The sequence below is a fragment of the Buteo buteo genome, chromosome 27, assembly GCF_964188355.1.
Source record: "Buteo buteo chromosome 27, bButBut1.hap1.1, whole genome shotgun sequence".
Classification (NCBI taxonomy): Eukaryota; Metazoa; Chordata; class Aves; order Accipitriformes; family Accipitridae; genus Buteo; species Buteo buteo.
In genome coordinates, this window is record NC_134197.1 from 2,559,489 (window position 1) to 2,584,861 (window position 25,373).

Here is a 25,373-nt window from a genome sequence, read left to right on the forward strand (position 1 = left end):
TCTTCAAACCTCAGTTGGTTGGTGGAGTAATTACGAAACACTGTCAGGGTGTATGCTTCACACCAGGCACACTCCTGGCAAAATAAGTGCATTGCACCTCGCTGGCTGTTGCTTTTCAGGAGAAATTACGACCAGCCAGTTGAAGATCAGTCTTTCACCTACCATCCATCTTTCTGGCGTGTGTGTGTTCTGTTTTCCATGGCTGTTCTTTTCTTTCCTCCAGTTGGTTTTCCAAATGCTGGAACCCACCTGCAAAGGCAGGCTATCAACATGGAAGGACAGAAAATGTGTTTGCAGGCTGCTGAAGTATAAATCAGAAATATTTTTGAAAGCAGGATTAAGTCCTGCTGGCTTGTATATTGTAGCAGCGGTACTCAGCTAATGCACTGCCGTGTGTTTTTAAAAGTGAGAGTTTTGGATACTTTAGGGGGTACATCGTTCCAAAGAAATTTCATTTAAAGTTGACCAACCTGAGTCATGGTTTGAAATGTGGCATTAGAAACACAAATATATCCATCTCTACCGAGTTTTATCTCCCAGTCTCTCAGATGAGAGCATTTTCAACTACCTGAAGCACAAAATAAAAAGTGAAACTATAGCTGCAGGAATGAGGTTATGTTTCAAGCATCAAAACAAAACCTCACCAGAAATCAATATGAGTTTCCAATTTAACGCAAAGGAAACATTTTGACTGTAAAGAAGTAAATAAGAAGTAAATAAATGTTTTCTAAATATTGGTCTCAAAAGTCATAGTCTCATAAGAACTACAAACATTAAAGTGAAACTTGCTGGTCACTGTAACAGAGCTTTTTTCAGTAAACAGCTGGCTTTTGCTATGTAGTGCAAGGAAAGATATCGGTGCTTCTTTTTCAGCATTGTTATCAACTCACAGTCGAGGCTTCACAGAACACAGTGTGCCAGCAAAATGGGCATAATACTCCCTGGGGACAGAAATTAAGTAAGTATTGATAGAGCATTTCGCAAGAGTGAATTGAAATATTTTAAGTACAAGACATTATAGCTAATAAAAAAAACCTGTGTAACGTTTGGTCTTCATACAGCAAGACATGCAAAGTGCCAGGAAGAATCCAAGAAGACGTATTCTACCCATTAACCAAATGCTTACTAGCAATAGCAAACCTGCTAATGAGACTGGCTCACTTCAGCACCAAAGCGAATTTCACTGTTGAATTTAATAATGAGGCTATTATGTTCCACAAATTGGCACATGCGCATAGATATTGTTTTTAATATTTCATTTTTTTGCATCTGCTTCTCATTAAAAGCAAAGCAATAAATTGAAATGAATTTGTCTGCAGACTTAATTTCCTAACAGGACCAAAGGCTGCAAGTTATTTCCATTAGAAGACAGCTAACGTGCTAGCAGAGGCCATGAAAAAGAATACATGCAGAAAACACTGCCTCAAACATGTTATACTGCAGATATTACAGGTGTGGGAAGGACTGCTTCCAGCCTGTCTGAGCAGGAGATACAAATGCAGGGGACATGGGCAGCCTTCTGTGGTCCGAGATCCACAAGGACTATTCAAAATTGAGGTTCAAACTTGACATTAGGAAGCATTTATTTACAGAGAGGGTGGTCAAACACTGCAACAGGCTTCCTAGAGAGCTGCTCAATGCTCCAAGCCTGTCGGTGTTTTAGAAGCATTTGGACAATGCCCTTAATAACATGCTTTAACTTTTGGTCAGCCCTAAAGGGCTCAGGCAGTGGGACTAGGTGATTGTTGTGGGTCCCTTCTGAAATATTCTGTTCTGTCCTGTTCTGTTCTGTTCTATTCTATTCTAAAATGCTGCTTTAGGACAGGAATAAGGTCTAAATGTGTGTCTACATGGTCTTCATGGTTGTGAGCCTGCAGGTGGGTAGAAGTACCTGCAAGCAGTGCTGTAGGGAATGCACCAGCTCACACCGTTAATGCCCCAGTGGTCAAGGTTGCAGGTTACATTCCTTCACTCTGCCTCTCCTGGGAAGAACTGAACCTTGTTTCAAAGATGAGAGAAAAGTTGAAAATACCAGCTGAACCTTACATGCAGTATTTGTCCGTAAGGCAGGAGACTAGTTCTGCCAGAGCCCAGCCACCTCTTTATCGACACACTGGACAAGGTGGATAGTGATCAGCATTGACAAATCTCATTTGTTTTCCTCACTTGTTCTCCGTGAGATAACTCACATCAAGGTCTTCATGTGGTGGAAGTGCATACAGTGCATCACTGCAGATTTGAGCTATTTGAAGTATCTTTGTTGCAACGCTAGCACAAAGTATACAGGATTCTTACACGTTTTTTGTAATATCTCCAACTTCTCTTGCTTCCCAACTTACTTTCATTCTTTGGAAAAGCTTTTATTGTTGCTTCTATTTGGTAGTGACAACAGGTTAAGCACTAAAAAAACCCTCTTGACTTGGGTTTTGTGCTAAACAACTTATAGCATTGTTCCCCTGAGAGTGATGCCCTAAACAAGAGATTGCACCATGGGGCTGGTTGGGGCATGGATTTGTCTGTCACAGGTAGTACAGGCTGTGCAAAAACCTTCCTGGCCTGTGCTGAAAAACTCAAATCTTGCAAGTGTTTCTGACCCAACAATTTCTAAAAAATGGTTTGGCTTACCAGAAATATTATGATTCAGCTTTGAGAGTTTCTCAGATAACATGAAGGAAGCACTTGTTTACGGTTGTATCCGATGCCAGGGAATGCTATTACTTCTACACTCCGTATCTTTTTGCTGGAGAGCACTTGTAAGTCAAAGATCATCTTCCTACGCTTCTCCTTGGAGAAAGCAGCAAGTTCTGGATTTGAATCTTAAAACGTGCAGTATTTTACCACATACTTGGTTTTAGCAAGTTGCTGCTATTATCCCTTCCAAGTCTGCAACAAGTCCCCAAGCTTGTAAATGTTTGTCATTAGAGCTCAGGAGCTTTCTATGTAATAAAGCTTCTCTCCTTATTTAATAAGCACTGTTCTATTAAATGATTTGACTGTGTTTACATGTGCATAATGAGGAATCCAGCAGAAAACCAAACAAGTTTGCAGGCTTCAGATGCTGGCTGCTGTTCACATTAATAACTACAAAATGAATAATGAATCATTAAGTAACTCACCTTGTCACTTTGCTTCCTGGTCACAACAGTACAACAAAAAGCCACCCACAGAGGTCACAAGAGACCTGTCAACTTCCCCAGCTCCAATCCTCAGCCCACGGAGCACATTTCTGAAAGTGCCAGCACCAGTGCAATCTCCATTTCAGTTTTTGAGCATCTCAGTAGCATCGACATGCTTAGGGGAGGAGGACCTTTATGTAGGACATGTATTTTGCACAGCTAAAGTCTGAAGAATTATGGTGAACTTTCCTTAGAAGATAGCTGGAAAGGTTAAGGAGGACTGGGCAAAAATCTAGGCTTTAATAACAGTTTGTCTGCCAGATCTAGGGCTGATGGAGCAATAAGTTTGCTCTGTGGCTATTGAGAACAGCTGATTTGAAAGTCATGGAAAGAAAAGCAGTTTTCTTTCCCACCCAAGTTGCAAATAGCCGAGCAATGTTCACTCAAGGTAGTGATGAGCAAACCGAGCCCCTCGGCCCATGCTTTCTCCTCCAAGAGGGCTTCCAAGAGGCAGAGAGGGCTGTTGGTGCATCACCGTGGTGGGGAGAAACCCAGGGCTGCTCAGTAATGACCAACTGGGAAGATCTTCACACATCTCTGCTGCAGGCGATTCAACAATTTGACAACAGATGGGCCTGTAATTACAGTCCATTTGAGAGATTTTTAATGCACTGATTTGAAAGGCATTGATTTTTCTTCCTCGTAAGGAGCATAACAAAGAGAAGTGAAAACACCTCAACCTCACTGTGATTCCCGCTGCCTGGCTTTTCACAGCATATTCTGCAGGCAAAGTGAAAACATTTGGCTTTAGCCAGCCAAACTGTGAATGTAATTGAATGGAGTAACTGTCTTCCAGTTAGAAGCTGAGCTGAAGCATGTTTTCTGTGAGCTTCAAAAATGTTTGAGCTGAATGCAAGCCAATCATTAAAAAAAAAAAGGAAAAAAAAAAAGGAAAAAAAAAAGAAAAGTCCCTGTTGCATGTGGAGTTCCTGGGAGAAGCAAAGATTGGCAACCCAACCCCATGGCCATGCCCAGGGCTCTTGAGGTGGAGGGGTGATGGATGTTGTCTGAAGCCTTGAACAGTGAATGGCAGAAAATGGATCCATTTATTTCTATGGTAACATGAATAACTCAGGACTACATTATACCCCAAATTTCAGAAATTTTGAAAACTCCAAGTGATGAACAATCACTCTCATCTAGCAAGCTCGATGATTTTTCTTTCAAAGTAATATACTAGAGCTCTTACCCCATACATTTCCTTTTTCTCAAAACTGGTAATGTTAAAAAAAAATGTTAATAATCCATAGAGGAAAACGTACTGTAACCTTCAGGCAGAAGCCAGAATTGAGTCTCAGGAGCCACAGGTTCACTTGCTGTGACTGCCAGTGTTGTAGCTTGCCGGGGTGCGCATCTTCACTTTGGGAGTCTTGTGGGGATGAGCAACGGACATGTCTCCCTGCCCCAGCTGTCTGTTTAATGAAGAACATACTTCCCTCTTTGCCAGTGCCTCAGACTCCCATTTTTAAAAAATCAAGATACTCCTTCACCGCTAGGGAAGACTTTGAAGCACCAAGGAGTTGACTTCCAGCCTGGCAAAGTTATGCAGATACTTTCAATACTGATTTCAGTGGTTTTGACCTTAGTCCTCTCATGGTTGTGAAAAGTCTGGGTCTAATCCTTAGCATACAATCAATTTTTAGAGCAATGGCCTCAGAAATGAACTGGGAGCAAACCGTACATCTTCTGCTCCTTCTCAGTTTCTCTGTTCATCTGAGTTTGAGGCTTGGACCCAAGTCTACCACTGAGATGGTTTACACACTAATAATTCCTCCCTTGCCAGCAATCGGTCTCTGTTCCTTGCTGCTGGGTTCAACAGGAGAAGCTGCTGACTTAAGTTCCCCAGGAGTTCTTCCTTCTAAAAATATTGATCACCACTCATCCTTTCTGCTTCAGCTGAATTTTGACAAGGCAGTTTCAAAAGCACAGGAGGAGTTTCACATGCAACCTGTCTTTATGGCTCCCTTGGAGCTGTCACCTCCCCCATGTTACACTTATGCACCATTTAAAAATGTATTACTACCATTACATTTGTCAGCAATTTCAGTATCGTTCAATATTGCAGTAGGAAATGCACCATTCAGGGATCATGTTGTGACGCTAAATTTCTGTATGTGACAAGGAATGGCAAAATAAATAGACTTGTATCCAAGTTATGGCTACTCGAGAGGTGTTTTTACACAAAGAGTAGAACAAAACAAAATAATGCAGTTGAAGGCTTTTAGCTCAATATTAGATCTCTCCCCTCTCTATAACCCCAACACAAAAATGTTGAAGATATATAGACTATACAGCTATAAAACAAAGGAGAGACCCAGTAGAATTAAAAAAAGACCACTGTCACATCACAGTCGTGCGCTTGTCCTCCACACATCTCATTTGCCTCGCACATTGACCCTCATCACAACAAATCTGGGCCATCACCCTTCCCACGCGCCTCCGAAGGGCTGCGTGCCCAGCCTGCGCTGCCGGGTATCTGCGCCCACGCTTGTGTGCCAGGAGTTATTTTTCCTCCCGTGTTTATTCTGCGGTTGGTGTAACTGATCTCTGGTCTCTGACCAGGGGCATTAGCCATTAAAAGCGTGATAACGGGTGGCGTTCGCAGATAGCCTTTGTGTTCACTTCGTTCAGCCCTGAAACGGAGCGTTGCTGTTCACTTGAGTCAGTAAAGAATTCGACAAGCCTTGAGAGCTGTTGAAAATCCTGCCTCTATCATAGCATGGATCCTGGTAAAAAATATTTTTGGCAAGGTGTTTATTTGGCAGAAGAGTGGTGTTTTCTTCAGGGAAACTTAGGGACCGCTGTGTTTTCTCAGCAGCTTTTTTTATATCACAAATGATAATAAAATGCTGATAAAATATATGAGGGGAATTCATTAAATTAGCCCTATTTTGATTCAAGCTGATATTCACAGTGGGGCTGTTGTATCACATTTTGCCTGGCATGTTTTCAAAGAAGGTAATCAAAATCTCCTCTTCTTTTCTGTTTATCAACCCAACTCTATTTTTATCAGATGACTCTCCCCATTGTCATGGCAAGAGCAGACTGGAGTCTTAGTTCAATTTAGCAATACATGACCATAAATACATCAGCAGATTGAATTAAAAAGTGACATGCCAAAAGCAGCTTTCTCCTTCGCTTTTTTGCATTCACACATCTGACTCAATCACAGATCTCTAATTGAAAAGCCTCAGCAGTGGATTCAGATCATATACGTTATTACGAGGCGCGATGCCCCGTGCATGCTGATGAAACCAGGAGCTCCTGGCAGGGGTTGGGGAGCCCTGCGCTCGGCGAACCCCCCCAGCCGCCTCTCTCATCACCCCCGCTGCGTACACGGGGGCAAGTGGCGGAGCAAAGGTGCTTAGGTGACACAGGTATGGATGTTAATATATGTAACAGCAGAGGGAGGGTGCAGGGCAGAGGGGGGAGAGCTACGTCTGACTTTTATTGCACTTGTTGCACTCAAAGGGCAAAATATTTCAGCCCTTTCCTGCCCGGCAGAACCCCGGTGAAGTCAGCGGGAGTTTAGGAGGGAGTAAATCGAACACCACGTTTAGCCTGACAGCCTGGCTATTAAGCCCTGCGTCTTTCCACTCGCTAGTGATTTTAGGGCCTGATTCGTAACCAGCTGGAGTAAAACATGCCCACATGGGATTCTCCATGGAGAGGCAGGATGCTGAGTGGTGACCCTGTCACTCAGCCTCCCCTTACGCTCAGTGCCCAGGGAGAGGAGCGTAAAATCAATGTGATGAAGATGACAGTCCCTTCTCGCTGTCCCTGAAGGAGCTGCCCGCTCGGGTCCCCCACTTTCGGAGGAGCAGCACCAGCGAGTCCCCCTGCCCTCGGGGAGGGGGGCTCGCTCCAACCGAGCCTGCGGGAGTCTTTAAAAGGACTTCTCGGAGCTGGAAAGGAGCTAGAGCAGGGGAAGAAATGCAGGTCTCCTGTGATAGCCCTTTCTCTTCTCGCTGGGCACGGAGGGGGGGCTCCCAGCCCCTTCCCCGCAGCCGCCGCTCCCCTCGCAAGGCGCAGACCCCGCACCCTGGCAGGTGTCCCCCTGGGGGGGGGGGGGGGTCCGGGGCAGGACAGCGGGGTGACAAAGCCAGGTAAGGGTGTCCCTGAAGTTGGGGAGGAGGCGGGGGGGGGGCACAGGCATGTCGGGGACGGGAGGGGAAAGCAGAGCATCCCGGCGGGGGGCTCCTTCCTCCGGCACCGACGGTTCCCCGACATCCAGCCCAACTTTTTGCGGAGTGGGTGGCCCCGGATTGCGGCATCCACACCCCCCCCCCCATTCCCCCCCCTCCCATCCCCTCACCGGAGGCAGCCCCGACCGGGAGAACCCCGTCCCTCCTCCCTCCGGGGGGGGGAAACGGCCGCCGTCCCCGCCCGCCGCCGGAGGGAAGCGGTGGGGGGGACCGGGGGGGTCCGTGGGCTGAAGCCGGAGCAGCGCTGCAACCCGGGGGGGAGGGGGGGGGAGCGGGATTGTTCATGCCTTCCTCCGAGGAAGAGGAGTCCCTGGAGCTGGAGGTAAGGGTTGTCGGGGGAGAAGGGAAGAGGGAGAGGGGCTGGGGGAGGCAGGAGGGATGGGGACGGGGCAGGTTGGGGCTTGGCGAAGCGCAGTCCGCTTTTTTTTTTAGGGGGGGGGGGCTGCTCTCTGGGTTGAATAAAGGGACTGGAACGCTCGGTCCCGTTTGCGGGTCCCCCGAAGCAAGCGGCTACCCCGAGTTTGTCCCTTTTTAAGGGGGGTTTTGCTGCTGGAAAGCGGAGTGACCCCGTCCTGGCCGGGGAGGGGGTGACGGGGAGAGGACCCCCCCGGCGGAGGATGCGGTGTTTAAAGCAGGACAATCCTCAGCGTCGCTTAAAAAGGAGGAAAAAAGGCACCGGGGGGAGGGATGCGCAGGCACAGCCCGACACACCACCAGCCCCCAGCTGCTGGAGTCCCCCCGAGACCCGAAAAGGGGGCAGAGCCCCCAGTGCTGCCCAGGCGGGTGGGACGGGGTCACAGAAAGCCGTGGGGGAGGCAGAGCTGAGCGCCCGATGCTCTTTTTTTTTTTTTTTTAACTAAAACACGGGAGGGATGTGCTGGGGAGGGGGGGGTCGAATGTGCTGCCGGGTGGTCAGCGAGAAGTGGATGGTCAAGGTCAAAGCGGAGTCCTGGGAGTCACCGTGGGGCTGGACTGGGATTATCCCCGTGTGTCCGTGGGCTTTACTGGCTTAAAGCAGCTCCCAGTATCCGCAGAACTGGGCACAGCTTGTTCCCTCTGCCCAGACCTTTGCACTGAAGAGGAGGGAAAGAGCAACCCGGCTCAGGTGTTTTGAACTTGCAGGTTTGCGCTGGGGTAAATGAGAGACTTTTTATAGTTCCGTGGGGGAGGAGACATGCGGGTTACACCAGGCAGCCAGTACTTAGGGTGCTGGGATGAGTCTGTTAGTCCTCGTGTTGGGAATCCCAACTCCTGGGGGACCCTGTCACCAGGGCTCGGTGGCCGGAGTGGATCTGCTCTGCCTCTGCTTCTCATTAAAAGCCAGAGACCTCGCACCTTGGGAGGTCCTGTCCCCACTCCGAGGCTCCTCTCCTGGAGCTGCTCCACTTCTTGCAGCAAGAGAAGCTGAGCTCCTTCCAACCTGGGGCTCTCCTGGAAGGGTTCCCTCAGCCAAAGGGATCTGTGGGTGTTTCAGCTCTCCCTCAGCCTGGGAGCAGACACAACCTATAGTTAAATGCTCCTCAGCTGAACTTGGCTTTGAATCTGTCACGCCCCTGATATCGCTTGATGTCAATGGATTGCAGAGGAGAGAGGGGCAGAAGAGAAACATTTTGGTTAAAAGCCCTGGTTGCAGCGATGCGGCGGTGCAGTTGTTGGAGTTTAGCCCCAGCCACACCTGCCCAGGTGTGAGCACGGAGATGTCGGGCTCCACACTTTCCTCTGGCTGAAGTTACTTAAATCAACTGATCTGGGAGCAAAACCAGAAGCATGCGGTTTACACGACTGTTTGTGTGACAGGACCGGCTCAGCCAAAGTGAGTAAACTCTGAGCATAACAGAGCCTGAAGTGTGTTTGGGGAAAAAGTATTTAGCAAATATTTAGCAAAAGCAAAAGTATTTTATGGGCTGTTTGTTTGCAAACTAAAAATAGGAGCAAGTTATCAGGTCATGTATCTGCAGAGTGCTCTAGGAAACACTGGGCTGGTCTGAGCAGGGTGGTAACAAAGTGTTGCCAGCATGAAAATATAGTTCTTAAAGATTTTGATAGTGCTAAAAGTGGCAAGACATTATTTAACTTTGCCTTCAGTTGATCAGTATTTAGTACCAATACAGCTAGTCAAAACAGAAAACCAATTTACTGCAAGAAAGTTGTTTCTTTAGGTCTTCTGTAGAGAAAAATCAATTGCTCCAGTTTTTTGGGGTGAGAAACACATACTGAGAAATATCAAATGTCAGATTTTAACAAGGAGAAAGTTCCCATCTGAACTGAAACCTTTTGCTTTTTTGCCCCAGCTGGTGGAACAGGGCAGGGAGTGGGGAAAACCAAGAATTTTGTACGAGAAATGATGAGATTTCTATGCTCCCAGTGAGCTACTGGTTTAGTATAAGAACATTATTATAACTGTAAGAAGTTGAAGTGGGTCTTGGCATGATGCTGCATTTTTCCTCCTCCTCATGCGGAGCCTTGCCTGGGTGTTTGTGTTATTTCAGAGCTGCTCTACCAGGTAACACCAACTCCCACACCACCACCTCCCTCCTTTCCCCTTCCACCAGCAGCTCGTTCTCCCTCCTGCAGCAGCAACCCTTGGCTCTGCCTGCGCCATCCATACAAATAAAAAGCATGAGGCCCCATGGGTGGTATCTGGAGAAGCATGTGATGAACACTCATCCCCAAAAGGGCAAATTTACTGGAGGACCAGGAGAATTTTTCTTCCCTTTGTTACAGCATATTGCTCCACTGACATGTTGCAGCCAACTCCATGGGACAGGGGAAAAAACCCACAAAGTTCTGCTGCTATTAGATACTTCTTGGATACTTACCCAGGTGCTTCCCATTACTACCAAGGCCATCTGTTTTAAAAGCGTATCTGCCTGGATTACCATTTTGTCTGTTCCTGCTAGTTATTCTGCACCTGGACGCAGTAATCTGCCATTCTGTTGTCATAATTCTCTTCACAGCTATTATATTTGATGCTGCATATGAGAGAGTTTTGATTCCAGTGGTAAATAGGCAGAGAGATCAAATCTTGACTCATAAAATTATGTTTCTTTATGGAATTCCTTCTTGATCCCAGTTATACCCAGCTATATGCTGATGCAATACACTTCATAGAGTTATTTTTGCTTTGTTATTGTAACCAAAGCCAGGAAGAATTTCAACCTTGATCTGCCTGGACAGTTTTAAGGTTTGGTTTTCCTTGTGTTGTGATGATGCTTCAGTCACTGAATGGGCTGCTCTGTGCTGTTAGGTGGATACCTGCTCTTGTGCCCAGCAAAAGCATGTTTGTTTAGGGTACCTGCTAGAGAAGTTTTCACAAAGGCTAAATACCTTCTTCTGAGCAGAATGGTCTGTACCATAACATGTCTGCTATTTCTTCTCTCAGTTTTCTTGGGCAGGGACACAGGCAGTCAGGTATGTTCAGCTGCAGTGGATGCCTATTTTTTTTCAGGGTACTGCTCTGTTAAAGGAGAACTTGGAATTATACTAGTGATTACTCTGGATCTATGTTCTCAGCTCCTTATTTGTCCTTTCTGGTTTGTGTGGTTTAAGCAGAAAGCACATAATTTGTGGAGTATATCAGTATGATGTCTTGGAGATCAGATACTGAAGGGGAAAAACTCTGGACGAGAGAAAGTCCCCTAGAGGTGTGTTTTTTTATTAATCCATTAATTAAGAATACCAGAACAAGTGTATAGGATATCAGTTGGCATGCCTTAATTATATTTAGTCATCCTTTGTTAAGGTTCAGGATCATTAACTGCTGTAGTGGCAAAATTGTGCTGTTGAGGGGCAAGCTGTCAGCTAGACAGAGGGAAAAATCATCTATGCTCGTCAAAGACAGCCAGCAAAACATGCTTTTGCAGCTGTTCGGGGGTTTTTGTTGTTGCCGTGCCATAATGAATCCCCAAATACCAGTGGCTACATGGCAAAGGCAATAAGGTTTCAATGGCTTAGTGGATAAAGCACTGAATGGGGACTCTGGAGATCTGGGCTCAGTTTTCAGATCTGGATGACTCTAAGCACATCACATCCCCAGCCAGTGCATAGGGAATGTTCAGATGATGGCAGCTTCTTGCTGGTGCTGCCAACCTGCAGGCTGTCACCAAATTAAGAGAGTAAAGACTTTTCATGAGAGCCTTAGCAAATGCATTTCCTTCTGAATCCACCTGCTGTTGAAGGGAAAGGCGCAAAATACATCAAACGGAACAAAACCCCTGAGAGTAAAGATTAACGTTCACACAAAATCAAGATAAAAGCCCCAGAATACTAAAGCAGCAGACCGAGAAGCTGCTGAGGTATCACTGACTCCTGCACAGCAGTAGGAGACCGTTACAGGAGAAGAAGAAAGATGTCCATCCTCATTTTTATAGCACTAGGATGAGAGCTACACATGACTGCATTTCCTGACCTTCCCCTACCGAGCAGCAGCACAGGTTCTTTCCACTGTCCTCCTACTTCTGCAGTCCCAGAACAAAAATTTTGCTTTTTGGCCCAGACTGGATGTTGCTGAGCTAGTCTGGACTGCTCTTGGGCAGAAGTGCCTTCCCAATCTCAGCACCATACTTGGTCCCAAAGATGTGGTTCCATGAATATTTTATAAACACCGACTGCCCTATTCCACCACCCATTTCCTTTATATTCTTCCCTTCAAAGACACTGGCTAACCAGCTGGGTTGCACAGCATCTGGGTTGCAAGAAAATGCCATTTTCCAAAGATCAAACCCCTCACAGCCCAAGAGGAGTGTGGTGCTGCTTTGGCTTCTCCCAGATTTCTCCCACAAATAATCTGAGTTTTAATACAAGTTTCTAATTTAAAATTAGTGTCAGAACAGAATTTAAAAGTCTATTCTGTGGCCAGAACTGGAGTTTGCTTTTTCTTATGTAAGGAGTAAGTTTAGTCCTGTTTAATTGATGAGGAGCATGGTCTCAGCTGACCTCTCCCTCCAGTGTGCTGTCAGGGACTGCCGTGACTCTTGCAGGGAGCCCATGGCTGCAATACCTGAACCCCAAACACCACAGTTGCATATTCAGAACCTGCAGATCCTCCCTGCTCCTTTCTCATCTCCAGCTACAAGCCAGCATTTGTTTGAGCTTTGGCAGTTCTCTCAGCTTCACCACCCCAGCCACCCTGGATTTCTGATTTCTCTGGTACATCTCCTCCCAGCCGCAGAGTTACATGTGAGACACCTACTTCCCATCTGCACATTTCCAAATCCGAACAGCATATTTATGATTACTACTGGTAGCTGGAGGGACTTCTACTCTCACCCACTGCAGTTTTTCTCACCCGAAGAGAAAGCACAGTAACCAGTCTGTGGAGGTGTTTGCATTCCTCTTGGAGACGAGAAGTCTCTTGCACGCTTACACGATACTGAGTTTTGCTTTTGCTTGAAAGGCATGGGTGCAATGTGGGCAATCCAGGCTCATGCCCGCAGATTATTATGGAAACCCAACCATCAGGTGATGGGAACAAATGTTGCTGGGCTCGTCCTCCTTGAGCACCTTCACCACCGTCTGCTGGCCAGCCGTGGGAGAGATCTTGGGCCAAATTGGGGTTTTGAATCTCCACTCTTTTATAGCAGATACTTTAACTTTTTTATAGTGGAAAGCTTTATAAACACCCACTTAGACCATGTTCAGACAAAGAATGAAAAAATATTCATGTGAATCAAGCATGCCGCAGAAACAGAGGGTTGGAAATTTTCAACCCTTTTCAGATTGTCTAATAAAATGTATTCTATCACCAAATCTATTCAGCTGCCTGTGTCCTGAAGCTGCCCACTGCAGTTTGGATTTCTTGCAGAAGAAAGGTGTTTCTTAAACAAAAAGCACGCTTCAGGGTGAGAAGAGAGGGATTCAGAAGCACTAACAGAATAGTCTTGAGAGATGGAAAAGAAACAGCTTGTTCCTTTCCATTGCAGTCTTCACATCTGCATGCACATGACCTGAGTGGATGGAAAAGTGTTCTCAGACATGTTCCTTTCCATCTTGGAGTTCATTGATTACTTTTCTAGGGTTTTGTCGGTTGTTATGGATGGTTGTGTTTCCCCACCTACACAGCTGCCAGTGCTCCCTGGGGGTTCTCAACTGGTTCTGCCAGGCAGTAAGTGGCATTTGAATACATCAAACTGAGACTGTTTCTGTGCAAACAGGGAGACCTGTGAAACAACCCAATACGAAGAGCCAAGAGCCAGGAACTATCTTTTCTTCTGCATTCTGAAATAATCCAGAGCTTGTACGGGAGTGAGGTGGGGCTGAGTCAGTCCCTGAGCCTCTCCAGGCACCCTCTGCTAAGCGACCACAGAATTGCCCCAGATTGGACTTTAAAGCTTTCAGCATTAACGCCAGGGCTCTGCTTTCAGTCTGATTTGTACGTGCTGTTCTGTCAGAGTCTTTCAAAATTATCTTTTAACATTTTCCATATCAGTTTTTAGGCAGAAAGCTAGGAGGAAAGGTGGGTTCTGGATTTGTGTATTTTTGTGCAAGTTGGGAAGTAGAGGGTATTATCACCCCTGTTCCTTGATTTCACAAAAGAGGAAAATGTGTGTGTATGATGACAGGTTACGGAGAGTGAGGCGGTCAAACAGTAAAGTTTGCTTGCCAGGTGGCACAGGAGGCATGCAAGAATTAACATTTCTCATCAGCAGAGGAAGGACTGGCCTTGTTACCAGCAGGATTTGGACCTGAACGGCCCACATGCCGGGACATTCAGACTCCTTTGCTGCAGGAAAGCTTCTGCTCTGACTATGAAGTGTGATGGCCATCACCCTCTCTCCTCTCGCTTGCATGTCCCAGTGGGATGCACGCCATGTTACTGCCGTGCAGCCTCCCATCTTCATGGTTATATCCAGCCCTGACCCCACTGCATGGAGCTCGTGAAAACTAAACAGAGACCACCAGGTACTGGGGTGAGCGCTTGGGGTCTCTCATTGTGCAGTTCCTTTGGTCAGGCCTTGATCTCTTGATCTTCTCACATGTGGTAACTGCATAATTCAAACACAAATTCTGACTATAGGTGGAAAATTAAATGATGTGCAAAAATTAGTCTACTTTGAATTCACTCTTTCTTTCTCTCTTTTTCTTCCTTTTTTCTTTTTTCTTTCTAGGAACAAGATGCCCATGAAGTTTAATTTCTCTTAGCCTTAAAAGAAAAACTGAGGAGTAAAAGTTATGGATCCTTTATACTTTTCCAACACATTTAGCACAGAAGCTAGTTCCAGCGACGTGAATTCCTCGCTGCTGACAAATGTGACAGAGAATGGGACGCTCTCAGAGCAGCCCTCCTTCAAATACATCCACAAAGTCCTGATTCCCATCTGTTACCTCCTGGTATGTGCGGTCGGACTCAGCGGCAACACATTGGTCATTTATGTGGTTTTGCGCTATGCCAAGATGAAAACCGTCACCAACATATACATCTTGAATTTAGCTGTTGCCGACGTACTCTTCATGCTGGGTCTGCCCTTCCTGGCCACCCAGAACGCCATCTCCTATTGGCCTTTTGGCTCCTTTTTGTGCAGGCTGGTTATGACTGTAGATGGTATTAACCAATTCACTAGTATTTTTTGTTTGACTGTGATGAGCATGGACCGCTACCTGGCAGTAGTTCATCCCATTAAATCAACCAAGTGGAGACGTCCCAGGGTGGCCAAGCTCATCAGCGTGACTGTCTGGACATTCTCATTCTTGGTGGTGCTTCCAGTCATCATCTTTTCAGATGTGCAGGAAGACTTTCAAACCTGCAACATGAACTGGCCAGAGCCCGTCAACATCTGGTCAGCAGCGTTCATCATTTACACATCGGTCCTTGGTTTTTTTGGTCCTTTGTTGGTGATCTGCCTCTGCTACTTGCTGATCGTGATTAAAGTCAAATCTTCAGGGATCCGAGTTGGGTCTACGAGGCGCAGGAGATCAGAGAGGAAGGTGACCAGGATGGTGGTGATCATTGTGGTGGTCTTCGTGTTTTGCTGGCTCCCGTTTTACATGATGAACATTGTCAATTTGATATTTATACTGCCAGAAGACCCTGTGTTGGTAGGGGTGTACTTCTTTGTGGTGGTCCTGTCCTATGCAAACAGCTGTGCCAACCCCATTCTTTATGGATTTCTTTCTGACAACTTCAAGCAGAGTTTTCAGAAAGTCCTTTGCCTCCGAAAGGGCAATGGTGTAGAGGATGGCGACCCCATTGAACACAGGCAAGAGAACAGCAGCCGCTTGCAGGACTCAATGCTAACCCAGAGAAATATTGAATTCAATGGACATATGCAAACTAGCAAGGTCTAAGGGCATGGTTTGGTACTGCAAAGCACTTGTAGACCTGGAGAACTTGAGGACTTAAAGGAGAGAGGGGTTCATAGCAAAGCTAAAATCTGGAGACCCACAAGCTCAAATAAATGTACATAGACTTCTCTTCACTCCCCTCCCTTTCCCAGCTAAAAGTGTTATGGGCTATACTGGGCTGTGTAAGCTCTTACGGTGTTTTAGCTGAGTCAGATGTGTGTTACCACTTTCTGTACTCTGGAGAACTGATTTACTGGTACACACTGCCAGCTTTGTACTGCTCTAGTGATGCAAAACAACACTAAACCTGTTTTAACTACCTTGTTAAGCTGAGTTTATGGCTGCTTTGCACTGTTGGGATCAGCTCAAAGCAGAAAACAGCTCAGATAATATCTTTGGAAGTCTTCAAGGGGATCTCTTAAAAGAAAAACGCTATTTCTTAAGAGGAAGTTTCATACAAAAGAGGCCACAGCACTGATCTTAAAATTGTGTATGAGCCATGGTTCTAGAGTGCTGTGTAGTCCATTTACATTGTTTTACTGTCATTAACCCATGGAAGAGATTCATAGTGTTCAGGAATCTTTCAAACACAATAAGAAAGAATAAAAACAAGACTAGGAAAACATTGTTGAAAGGATTCAATGTATTCATAATACTTCCACATTCTAAACCAAACTGCATATAAAATGTAATGTAACCACTTTATTATTATGTAAGTGACAATGATTGTGAAGTCCTGGAAAGCTGTTGTGTATATGTATTGGTTCTGAATGTAAGTACGGACGTGAATATAAACTGTATTTTCAGAAATTAAAACTAGTTCAATCCCTTTCTGACTACCCATTTCATGGCTTCACCAAGCACTGTCAGGCACCGCGCAAAAAAGATATAGCTGAGTCTTTGATGCTTAAATCATCGTAGCTGCAATATAGTTGAGTACGGTAGGGCCAAGTACAGGCACCGATGGGGCTCTGTCCTGCTCGGACACCAAAAGGAAAGTCACTGTGCCTCATGGTGCTTGGGAGCTCAGTAGGTACATAGAGACCAAATGACCAATGTGAGACCAAAGAGCAGGATGAGGGGAGTAAGGAACAGCACCCAGACCCGATTCCTGCCTCCTGTCTGATCCAAACTACTTGCACTGTAAAGCGAGGACTCTTCATACACAAAAAGGAAGAAAGCAAATTAGGTATTTGTTTTAATCCAGGCACAAACTATTTGTTCTCTTTAGAAATTGCTTTCCACCACCACTGTTACCCACACAGGTCAAACAGTCCTTCTCTAAGGAAATTTATTTGTATATAATAGCAAGCAGGGCAGGGGATACAAAAGGAGCGGGCATCTCAGCTGTCCTTCCAACCTTTGGTGACCTTCTACAGCATCTCTAAGGGACATGGCTGAGCCCCGGTACCAGCAGTAAATACGAGCCTGGCATTTGTACAAGCAAGGCAGATTATTCAAGTAACTCTAAACAGAGCATGATGCTGACATGGGTCCCCCATAGAGCGCAACCCAGAGAAGGGTGGACAAGAGTGACTAGAGTGAGAGGCCCCGTTTTGAAATTACTGAAGATTTGGGGGTTGGCAGCCTTCCAAAATGAGATCCAGGTTGCAGTCTTTTCCCCCAAACCATGTTCCGGATTTTGCACCATGTAAAATCTACTCGCGTGTTGGGTCACTTGCACCATAAGGTGCTAAAAGCAGGTCTAATTTGTTAAAACGTGACACTATAGTGCACCAATACTTCTCCTTAAAATGCTCTGCAGGAGGAGAAGTTAAATCACTGCCCAGAAGCCTAGTCATTGGGCTTCTTGGCAGGCTAAATGTGACCCTGGATCTACTCATCTTTCCATAAGCTCTAGCAGGCAAGTCCTTTTGGATTCATGATCATACCTAAGACATTTCTAATTGATGTCTGTCTTAGTTGGGGAAAGCATGTGTTTCTGTTCAGTGATATATATTCTGGTCTACCATGGGTGGGTCCCAACCAGCCCATACATCTATCTTCACTTCAACAACCACAGTGGAGGAATGTCAACAAGCTCCTGGGAGGGTGAAAACAGAGTAAAATCTGTCCATCCTCCCAGGCTGGTCCAGGAAAACATTGTGCATCTGCAAATACAAACAGCAAAATTGTGTTATGTCCAGTAAATCAGCCTGGGGTGAGAGGGAGGGGTACTACAGGGAGGTCCCATGATGGGCCATAGAACTGAAATGGTCTGTGTATGAAGAATGGAGAAAGCAGGACAACAGTCAGAAGAAAACAACTTTTGCTCTGTAGGCTGACTCCAGCCAGCAGAACCTGTAGCTCGGGGTAGGCAGAACCTTTGCCCAAGGGTGTCCCCTCTCATCCACTCAGGTGGAGAACAGACCTGCCTGCACGACCACCAGCCCTGAGGACCGAGCACTCCAGGCAGGATGGTAGGCTGGGCTAAAACCACTCAGGCCTTGACACTACTTACTCCTGATGCAACTATTTAACATCAACTCATAGGATGGACCAATTCTTAAGTCAGTTCTTGCTTCTACCCACTGTTACTGTGTATATATGCACCATTTTCCTTCTTCGTGCCATCATATGTGGCCACACTCACATTCCCCAAGCACAAGAGCGCAAGAACTCACCAGATACAATGAGAAACAATTGCAGGATGTATCCAGAGCCTGGTCCTTGGTTTGGCCCATTAGTAGGTACATTTAGGCTGTAGCCCACTTTCCATACACCTGCACTATACCATGGCCATTAATTCAAAATCACAGCACAAACAGGTTTACATTGATTAATTAAGTCATGCAATATCTATTATTTCCGGAATTATCAGGCTGTTCCAGGCATAAATCAACTCCCTTATCAGTTCTTGAGACACATGGAGTAATTAGTGCAGGCCTTTATGTCATCTCTGCCAACTCCATCTGCCTCCAGTTGATTAGCCAGAAGTTCTTCTCCAGTGACAGAATTAGAAAAACCCATTTTAGTTCACAGATCATTTTGCAAGCAGCAGTAATAATTGATGCTCTCACGGAGGGAGGGTGCCCCATGTATGCAGCATTGGTAGCTTGCTCTGCAGAAGCACAGGGATGCATAATTCAAGCCAAAGTGTGTTGCGGAGTACATCTATGCCATCGTTCATCACCAGCCTGATCCTCTGGAGCAGCTGAGCTCTTAAGCACAGGGAAAATTAGCAGAATGAAGAAGCCAGAGGGTTGTTCACACTAACAGCAAAGCTGAGCAACGCTGGTTGCTCTCACTGGCTATATGCTATATTAGTATTTGCTATGGAAGTAGCAAGACAGAGTTACGAGCAGAGAATAGCTGAAATGCTAGGGCAAGAGGCTGAGGCTGTGGGACTCTGCCTAAGTCACTTCACCCATTGTACATCAGTTTCTGTATCCGTAAAACTGGGAAGAATGGTACTGATGTCTGTCATGCAGCATTCAGGGCTGAAAGTCAGCACCAAAAAAACCCCTTATAATTTGCTGTCTCCTATCAATGTGTTTGGAGCTCCATAAAAATCAGAACTGGCAGTCCTGGAGAAATGCCACTGGGGACCAGAGGGGAAGGGTGTCATCTCTGCCAGTCCTCACTAGTATTTTCCTAAGGCTGCCTGAGAGAAGGGCTGCTTGGGTATCTCAGTCTTCATTTTTAAGAGAAATCATTTCACTTGGGGATTATAAAGTATTACTGATAAACTTGAAGCAAGTGCACCCAACAGCCTCAAAACCAGCAGTCCAGCAGAAACCTTTGATATGCTTGGGACTGGCAGAAGCATAAACAGAATTAAAATATACAAGGAGCAACAGTCTCATACTTAGCCTTTTATATTTTGAAATAAGCTTATAGGTGGGGCAGAGACCAGCATACAGCATAGAGAAGTTGTGAGTTGGGCGCTGGTTTGCCAGAAGGCTGCTCAGAACAGAGACGGGGGAATTCAGTCAGACAAAACTACCAGCAGACTCAGAGCGGTGGTCTGCGGACAGAGGGTAGATAGCAAACCCAAAATGTCCCTCCAGATATTTCATCCCAGGATCAGACACCCCTTTTAGACACCTTTCAGACTGAGGTGTATCAGACCCACAGGGACTGTGTGAGTGTTACTTTAACACAAAAATAAAACCGTGTTGCTAAAATAAGTCACACACCTAGAGATTAAGCAATATAATGAGAAGCAGATGGAAGAATAAACTCCAAAAACAGAGAAAATAAAAAACCTCCACAGTGGATTAGGTAAGAACACAGAAGAAGTGAAGAATACTCATAAGACCAACACTTGAGTAAAAATTGGCAGAGTTGAAATATTGATGACTTCTGGGTAACTTCTTATTTTCTCTTCAGGGAAAAAGCTAATACTCATTTCAAACCTCTCTGAGCATGGGAGAGAGCTAAAGAGGTGTGATAAATGAAGATCCAGAGTTTTATTGCTCTGTCACGTTAATCTGGTGCAGTATCAGGAGACACCAGTGTAACAATAATCTGGTACATTAGGGATACTCTGTTTTTCTTTCCATGATGATTTTATAACATGCTGGAAAGAAAAGCCAACAGTGTTTCATGCCAAGATGCTTTATAAACATTAATATTGTGCTAACAAAAGCATAATCTTTTACAACAGAGGAAGAGTTTTAGTGCAAACTATACGCTCTTTGTGTACCCAGCGAAATTTCTCTGTTCTTTTCTCTGACTCAAAGTCAGGTCAGCATGTCCTGTGTGGAGTTACCATGCACTAACCATCTTCAGTGGTCTTCAGGCTTATGCTACAGAGATTGTCTTCACTTTGCGCTGTTAAAACATTCTGGACAAAGTACACAATATATGCATCGAATGAACCAAACCCCAAAACTGTCTGCATATTTTCTGCGTCCTAAAAACTCTATTTTTCAAGTGATCTGACTGTTGCTTATGAAGGTAACTCTCAGGTCTCTCACGGGCTGTGAAAAGCCCACCCAAGCCCCCCTCGCTGGGCTGTTATCTCAGCCCCCAGCTCATGTCCCGGGTGGCCACACTGTCCCCTGGGGGACACAGAGGCTTCAGCCCCCCAGGACATCGGGGCTGCACCACTGGCATAGCCAAGTCAGCCCTGGAGCTTACTCCCACATCAAGACTGAACAGGAGTGGAGCAAATCAGTGCTGATTTCAGCGTGAAATCAAATCTGCAGTCCATGATGAAGGGTTATACCTTGCTAATCACCCATTTTTTTCAATGGCCCTTTTGATGCTCTGACCACAAGTGAGGATCAGAAAGACACAAAGGATGCTGAAAAGCACTATCTATACACTGATCAAGCCAGGGATTCTCTTCCCCTTGATTTCAAAGGAAACCAGTCTTGATAAAGCACTGAAGATGAACTGCTTGCAAGAAAGAATGGCACCAAAATGCAGAAAAACTCAGAAGAGTCTGAATTTCTTTCTGATTCCTCTCTTGACTTACAGCAGGGGAGCAGGACTTGGCTTCTACTAATTTGCCATAAAAAATAAAGAAAACATTTTAGAAATGTGTGCAGCATGTACCCATGAGATTGAAAAAAGCTTTCCATTAGGCTAATGACTGATTTGTTTTCTAATTTAAAAAGAATCAAAACTAATTTTATTTACTAAACAGACAGTAATGGTCACGGTCCAGTGAATGAATAAATGTGCATTTCAGAAGGAATTCTTGTTTTGCAAACACATTTAATTTAATGCAATATGTTCCTATAAAAACAGGGGAGCTAATGAGGAATGGATGACTCTGTCCTGTCATGCACTCTCTGTGAAGAAAAGATGGGCTTGTGCTTGTGGTCTTAACTTAGGACTCCACAGATCTTGGCTCAGTTCCTAATTTTAACCTTACAACTTTGGTGTAAGGTAGGCTGTGATTCCCAAAGTTTTCCATCTGTAAAATTAACCCAGTGCTTCCTTTCTCATGCCTGTCCTACAGGGCAGAGAGATTTGAAAGTCCCATCACAAAGCGCGTGCTTGGTGCCAGCACCATGGAGTTTACATCAGTTTCATTAAAGTCTTGCAGGAATAGTCAATTTTTATGAAAAGGATAAGTTCTGGTACATTGATTTTGTGTCTCTTTGACATAAGTCTCCATTCCCTTATTTGGGTGGGGGTTTTGCTGGTAAAAGCTGTGCTAGATGGACAATCAGGTGGCTCTCATCGACAATGCATCTCCAGAAAATTTGCAGCTTGCTCTGGGCACTGCGACCCTGCTTGTCATTACCTTCTGCAAGAGGGACCACTTTGAAAGAAAATTGCGTTTCAGTGTGGCTCTCTTGGGGCAAAGAAGATTGAATAGATCACACAAACCGGGCCTTGATGGACCATCCAACACGTTAACACACTGTCCATCAGTGGCATGGCCAGGATGATGATGCTCAGCCCTGCCAACCAATACCCCCATGAAACCTGGGTAAGTCATCAGTGTCACAGGTACTGGCCATGTGCAATACTTGACAGCCACAATAGCGATCAGGCAAATGGTATATGAGTCAGATAACTTTAACGAGCGCTTAGGTGTTATATGTGTGCGCGGTATAGGCTAGAAATAATATTCTCACTTTATGGAGAAAATGCAGGTAATTTGTACACGGTGACAGAAGAGGAGGAATGAAGTCTGGGTAAAGCCCTGGGAAATCACATCTCTGAAGTACATGAAGAAGCATTTCAGCATACAGCATGAAGTAGGGTCTTTGACATCCTGAATGCTGCAATAGGAATGAAACCCAGGCTGCCGGAGCCTATCTTAGTTCTTCTGTAGTCAGACTTGCCCTTGATATATGCTCCGTCTTATCTGTTGTGGTCCGTGTTCGATCGCATCCAGCCTCGTCCGCAATTTCCCTCCCTATCTCTGAGCCATGGGCATATTTCCTGCCCTCCAAGCAGATACGTGAGCAGGGTGATGCTGTGCTCTGCGTGCTGAGGCACTTCATTCAGACCTCCTCAAAAGCCCTACACTTGTCTGAATTAAAATTAAAAAGAAAAATGAATCCTTCCTTTCCTCCTCCCTGCAAATCGCCAGTGTAGCCAGGCACTTTGGGCTTTTATAAGAGGTTTTGCATCCAACATCAATGCAGGTTTTACTCTTCAGCAGCCTGTTTGGAGCTTTGCTACCATCCTGTCTGTCAGAGCAGGATAACTCTCACCAAGAGGGCCATAGTACCGGAGACCTTCAGTGGGTGAGTTATCAACCTGCATCTGCCAGGTTGTACTGATGACTGATTTCAAAGCACAGGCAGTGGAAGGATTCTGCCAGCACTTTATAACCAACCATGCTTTATCTAAATAGTATTGACTGATTTTATTCTCTGCCGGTTGCTAATGACTGGCAAATAAATGGCTGACTGTGCTGTGAAAATACAGAAAAGATTACAAAGTGGCAGCATGATCTGTGAGAAATATGTCGCTTCTGTTGCTAAAATAACATAAAAAAGGCAAGAAACTGTTTTTGCCAATTTCTTTTTATATGCATTAAAAAATAAGGCATGCTCCTAATTTGCATTAGAGAAGAATCTCTGGTTAAATAGATTGAGCAGAGGACATGACAGGTTTTCAGCCAGACTGACTCATCTCCCTCTCAACCGAGACATGCCCAAAAAACACGGGGCTACTCCTTATCACAGGAGGCCAAAGTGACCGAGTCAAACTATGATTTTTCCTGCCCTTGAGGCAATCCAGAGTAATTCTGCTCAAGCCAACAGTCCTTGGGGTGTCACTAGAAGTAAAGTGTGACCATGCTGAACGACCATCATCGGCTCTCCTGATCTGCAGCGAACATCATCCTTCCCGCTGCTGGTGTGGTTTGCTGTGGTACAGCAGCTGGAAAAGGTGTTGTGTCATTTCTGTGGATGCAACCCAATCCCCTGCTTTGGACAAGTCCTCATTTGCCAGAAGAGCGTCCACACTGTCTTGCTCAGCGTAACGTGACTGTTGCTATTGGGCCAACTTTGGAATTGCTGGTGCTGTAAACCCAAATCTTTGTGATCTGAGCTGGAGAAGATGCAATACTGCAAAATAAGACACCCCAACATCCAGATTTTTGCTTGCTGCCTGATGTACTGTCTCTCCTAAAGGATGTAAAATACAGGGAGGAAAAAAGAGTATAAGCTGGAAGGGTTGAGTCTTGCTTGGCTAGACCTCAAGGCAGGGCTCACAGCAACCTCGCTGGCAGCTGCAAACAGCAGGAGTTGCTGGCATGCACTCACTGAGGAGCAAAATCCATCTTGCACTACAGCCTAGGTGCAGGCAGATGATATTTTCTTTACATGGCACAGTCCCTCTTACTTTCAAGGGATGAGGATGGTGCTGGGGAGGAGGAGAAGCAGAGATCGACTTGGCCCCAGCCTTGCTTTGGTGCCTTTCAGTGACTTACAACAGCTGCAAATCGTCCCCAATTGCAGCACTGAGGTGGCGATCGGGAAAATAGAAGCTGACAGTGGACAACGACCCTTTAGATGTCAAAAAGCTGCAAGTATCAAAGGACTCGCATCATAGCAAAGCTGAAGACTTTTAACTAATGCCAGGGACATCGTAGCTATCTGGTTTCTAGGGCGGGCTGCTGGGGAGGGGGCTGCAGTGCAGACCTTTCCCTGCCACCGTGACCTCTTTGCCTTTCGGTTATTTCAGTGAAAGCCAAAGGTACCGGCCATGATCAATGACTGTCTCTTTTCATTTGGCAGAATGGTGACATTGAATAAACACTACCTGCAATTAGGTCATCCCTTTAATGAATTAAACCATTAAGGAAACAATTAAGAGAGGGAAGCTTGGTTTGAGGGGTGCAAGACAACCGAGACTTGGCGGGCCATCTCTGGCTGGGTGAATCAAAGCAATTATGCTTTACTTGACGAAGGACAAAAGGGCTTGCAAAATGAAAGGGAAGGCAGCAATGAGCAGGTCCATGTCTGCAATGATGGATGAAGGAGGAAGGGTGTTCTGGGATAAAGGGAAGGTTCTTGCAGACATTTTCAACTGATGAAACCAAGGAAGAATTGCTTTCAGATCCAGCTGCAATCCAGTTCAACACTGGGAAGAAACCTGGCTTTACATCTTTCCCTCTTCCCCCATGGTCTAGTTTCCCACCAGATGAAAACTAAGGAGGTCTTTGACCTGATCTAGCCATTTCCCATGTTGTGTGATGGGGGTCAGGATCCCTCCTAGAAGCTCAGGCATGGGAGATGACTATAAAAATTCAAGCTTGGGACAGTCAGGCAAACTAAGAGCCGGGCTTCAGGACTACCTGCTAAAGCAGGCTTCCAAAGGCTGCCCAGTTAGGAACAGAAATTCGTTATTAATTTCTCTTTTCCCCTACAATGGCAGAACAAAAGAGAATGTATTTCTTTTCCTTGGCCACCATTAACCATTTCAAGCTGAGCCACAGCATTGAAACGCCCCTCTCCAGCCCAAAGGCATTTCTATGCAGCCGCTGTTCTCTTCAGCCTTTCGCTCCACTGCGAGCAAGATTTACGCTCTGAAGGATGATGAAAAGGGGCATAATATTAATCAGGAAATCCATCATCTATCCCAAGAACCTGATGGAAGAGGTCCCACAGAGGTGCTAACGCTGTATTTGCCAACTCCTGAGATTGCTCCCGGGAGCCCGGCTGATTTGCTTTTGCCTGTTGGCAAAGCGCGGGCGTGTGAAGTGTCTGCCTGCACCAAACACACCTGCCACACACAACAGCAGAAGGACAGGGCTGTCCCGCTGGAATCTCAGCCCCACGGCCACGTGGGC

The 25,373-nt window shown here is 45.7% G+C and overlaps 1 protein-coding gene across 3 annotated transcripts; it reads left to right on the forward strand.

Moving 5' to 3' along the window:
* The first annotated feature begins 6,485 nt into the window (after positions 1-6,485).
* Positions 6,486-16,484, forward strand: SSTR5 (somatostatin receptor 5). Of its 3 annotated transcripts, XM_075058383.1 has the most exons (4): positions 6,517-6,553; positions 8,965-9,194; positions 14,029-14,281; positions 14,488-16,484. In XM_075058383.1, the coding sequence occupies exon 4, from the start codon at positions 14,552-14,554 to the stop codon at positions 15,662-15,664; it is 1,113 nt and encodes a 370-aa protein (XP_074914484.1). In that variant the 5' UTR covers positions 6,517-6,553; positions 8,965-9,194; positions 14,029-14,281; positions 14,488-14,551; the 3' UTR covers positions 15,665-16,484. The 3 variants fall into 3 exon arrangements, with proteins under 3 accessions (XP_074914485.1, XP_074914484.1, XP_074914486.1); XM_075058384.1 differs by lacking the exon at positions 8,965-9,194 and having other exon boundaries at positions 6,486-6,553; positions 14,026-14,281; XM_075058385.1 differs by lacking the exons at positions 6,517-6,553; positions 8,965-9,194; positions 14,029-14,281 and adding an exon at positions 7,653-7,703.
* Positions 16,485-25,373: the final 8,889 nt, after the last annotated feature.

Bases quoted from the DNA above. Each gene is read 5' to 3' on its own strand.
- SSTR5 (XM_075058384.1), top strand. From the start codon at position 14,552: ATGGATCCTTTATACTTTTCCAACACATTTAGCACAGAAGCTAGTTCC.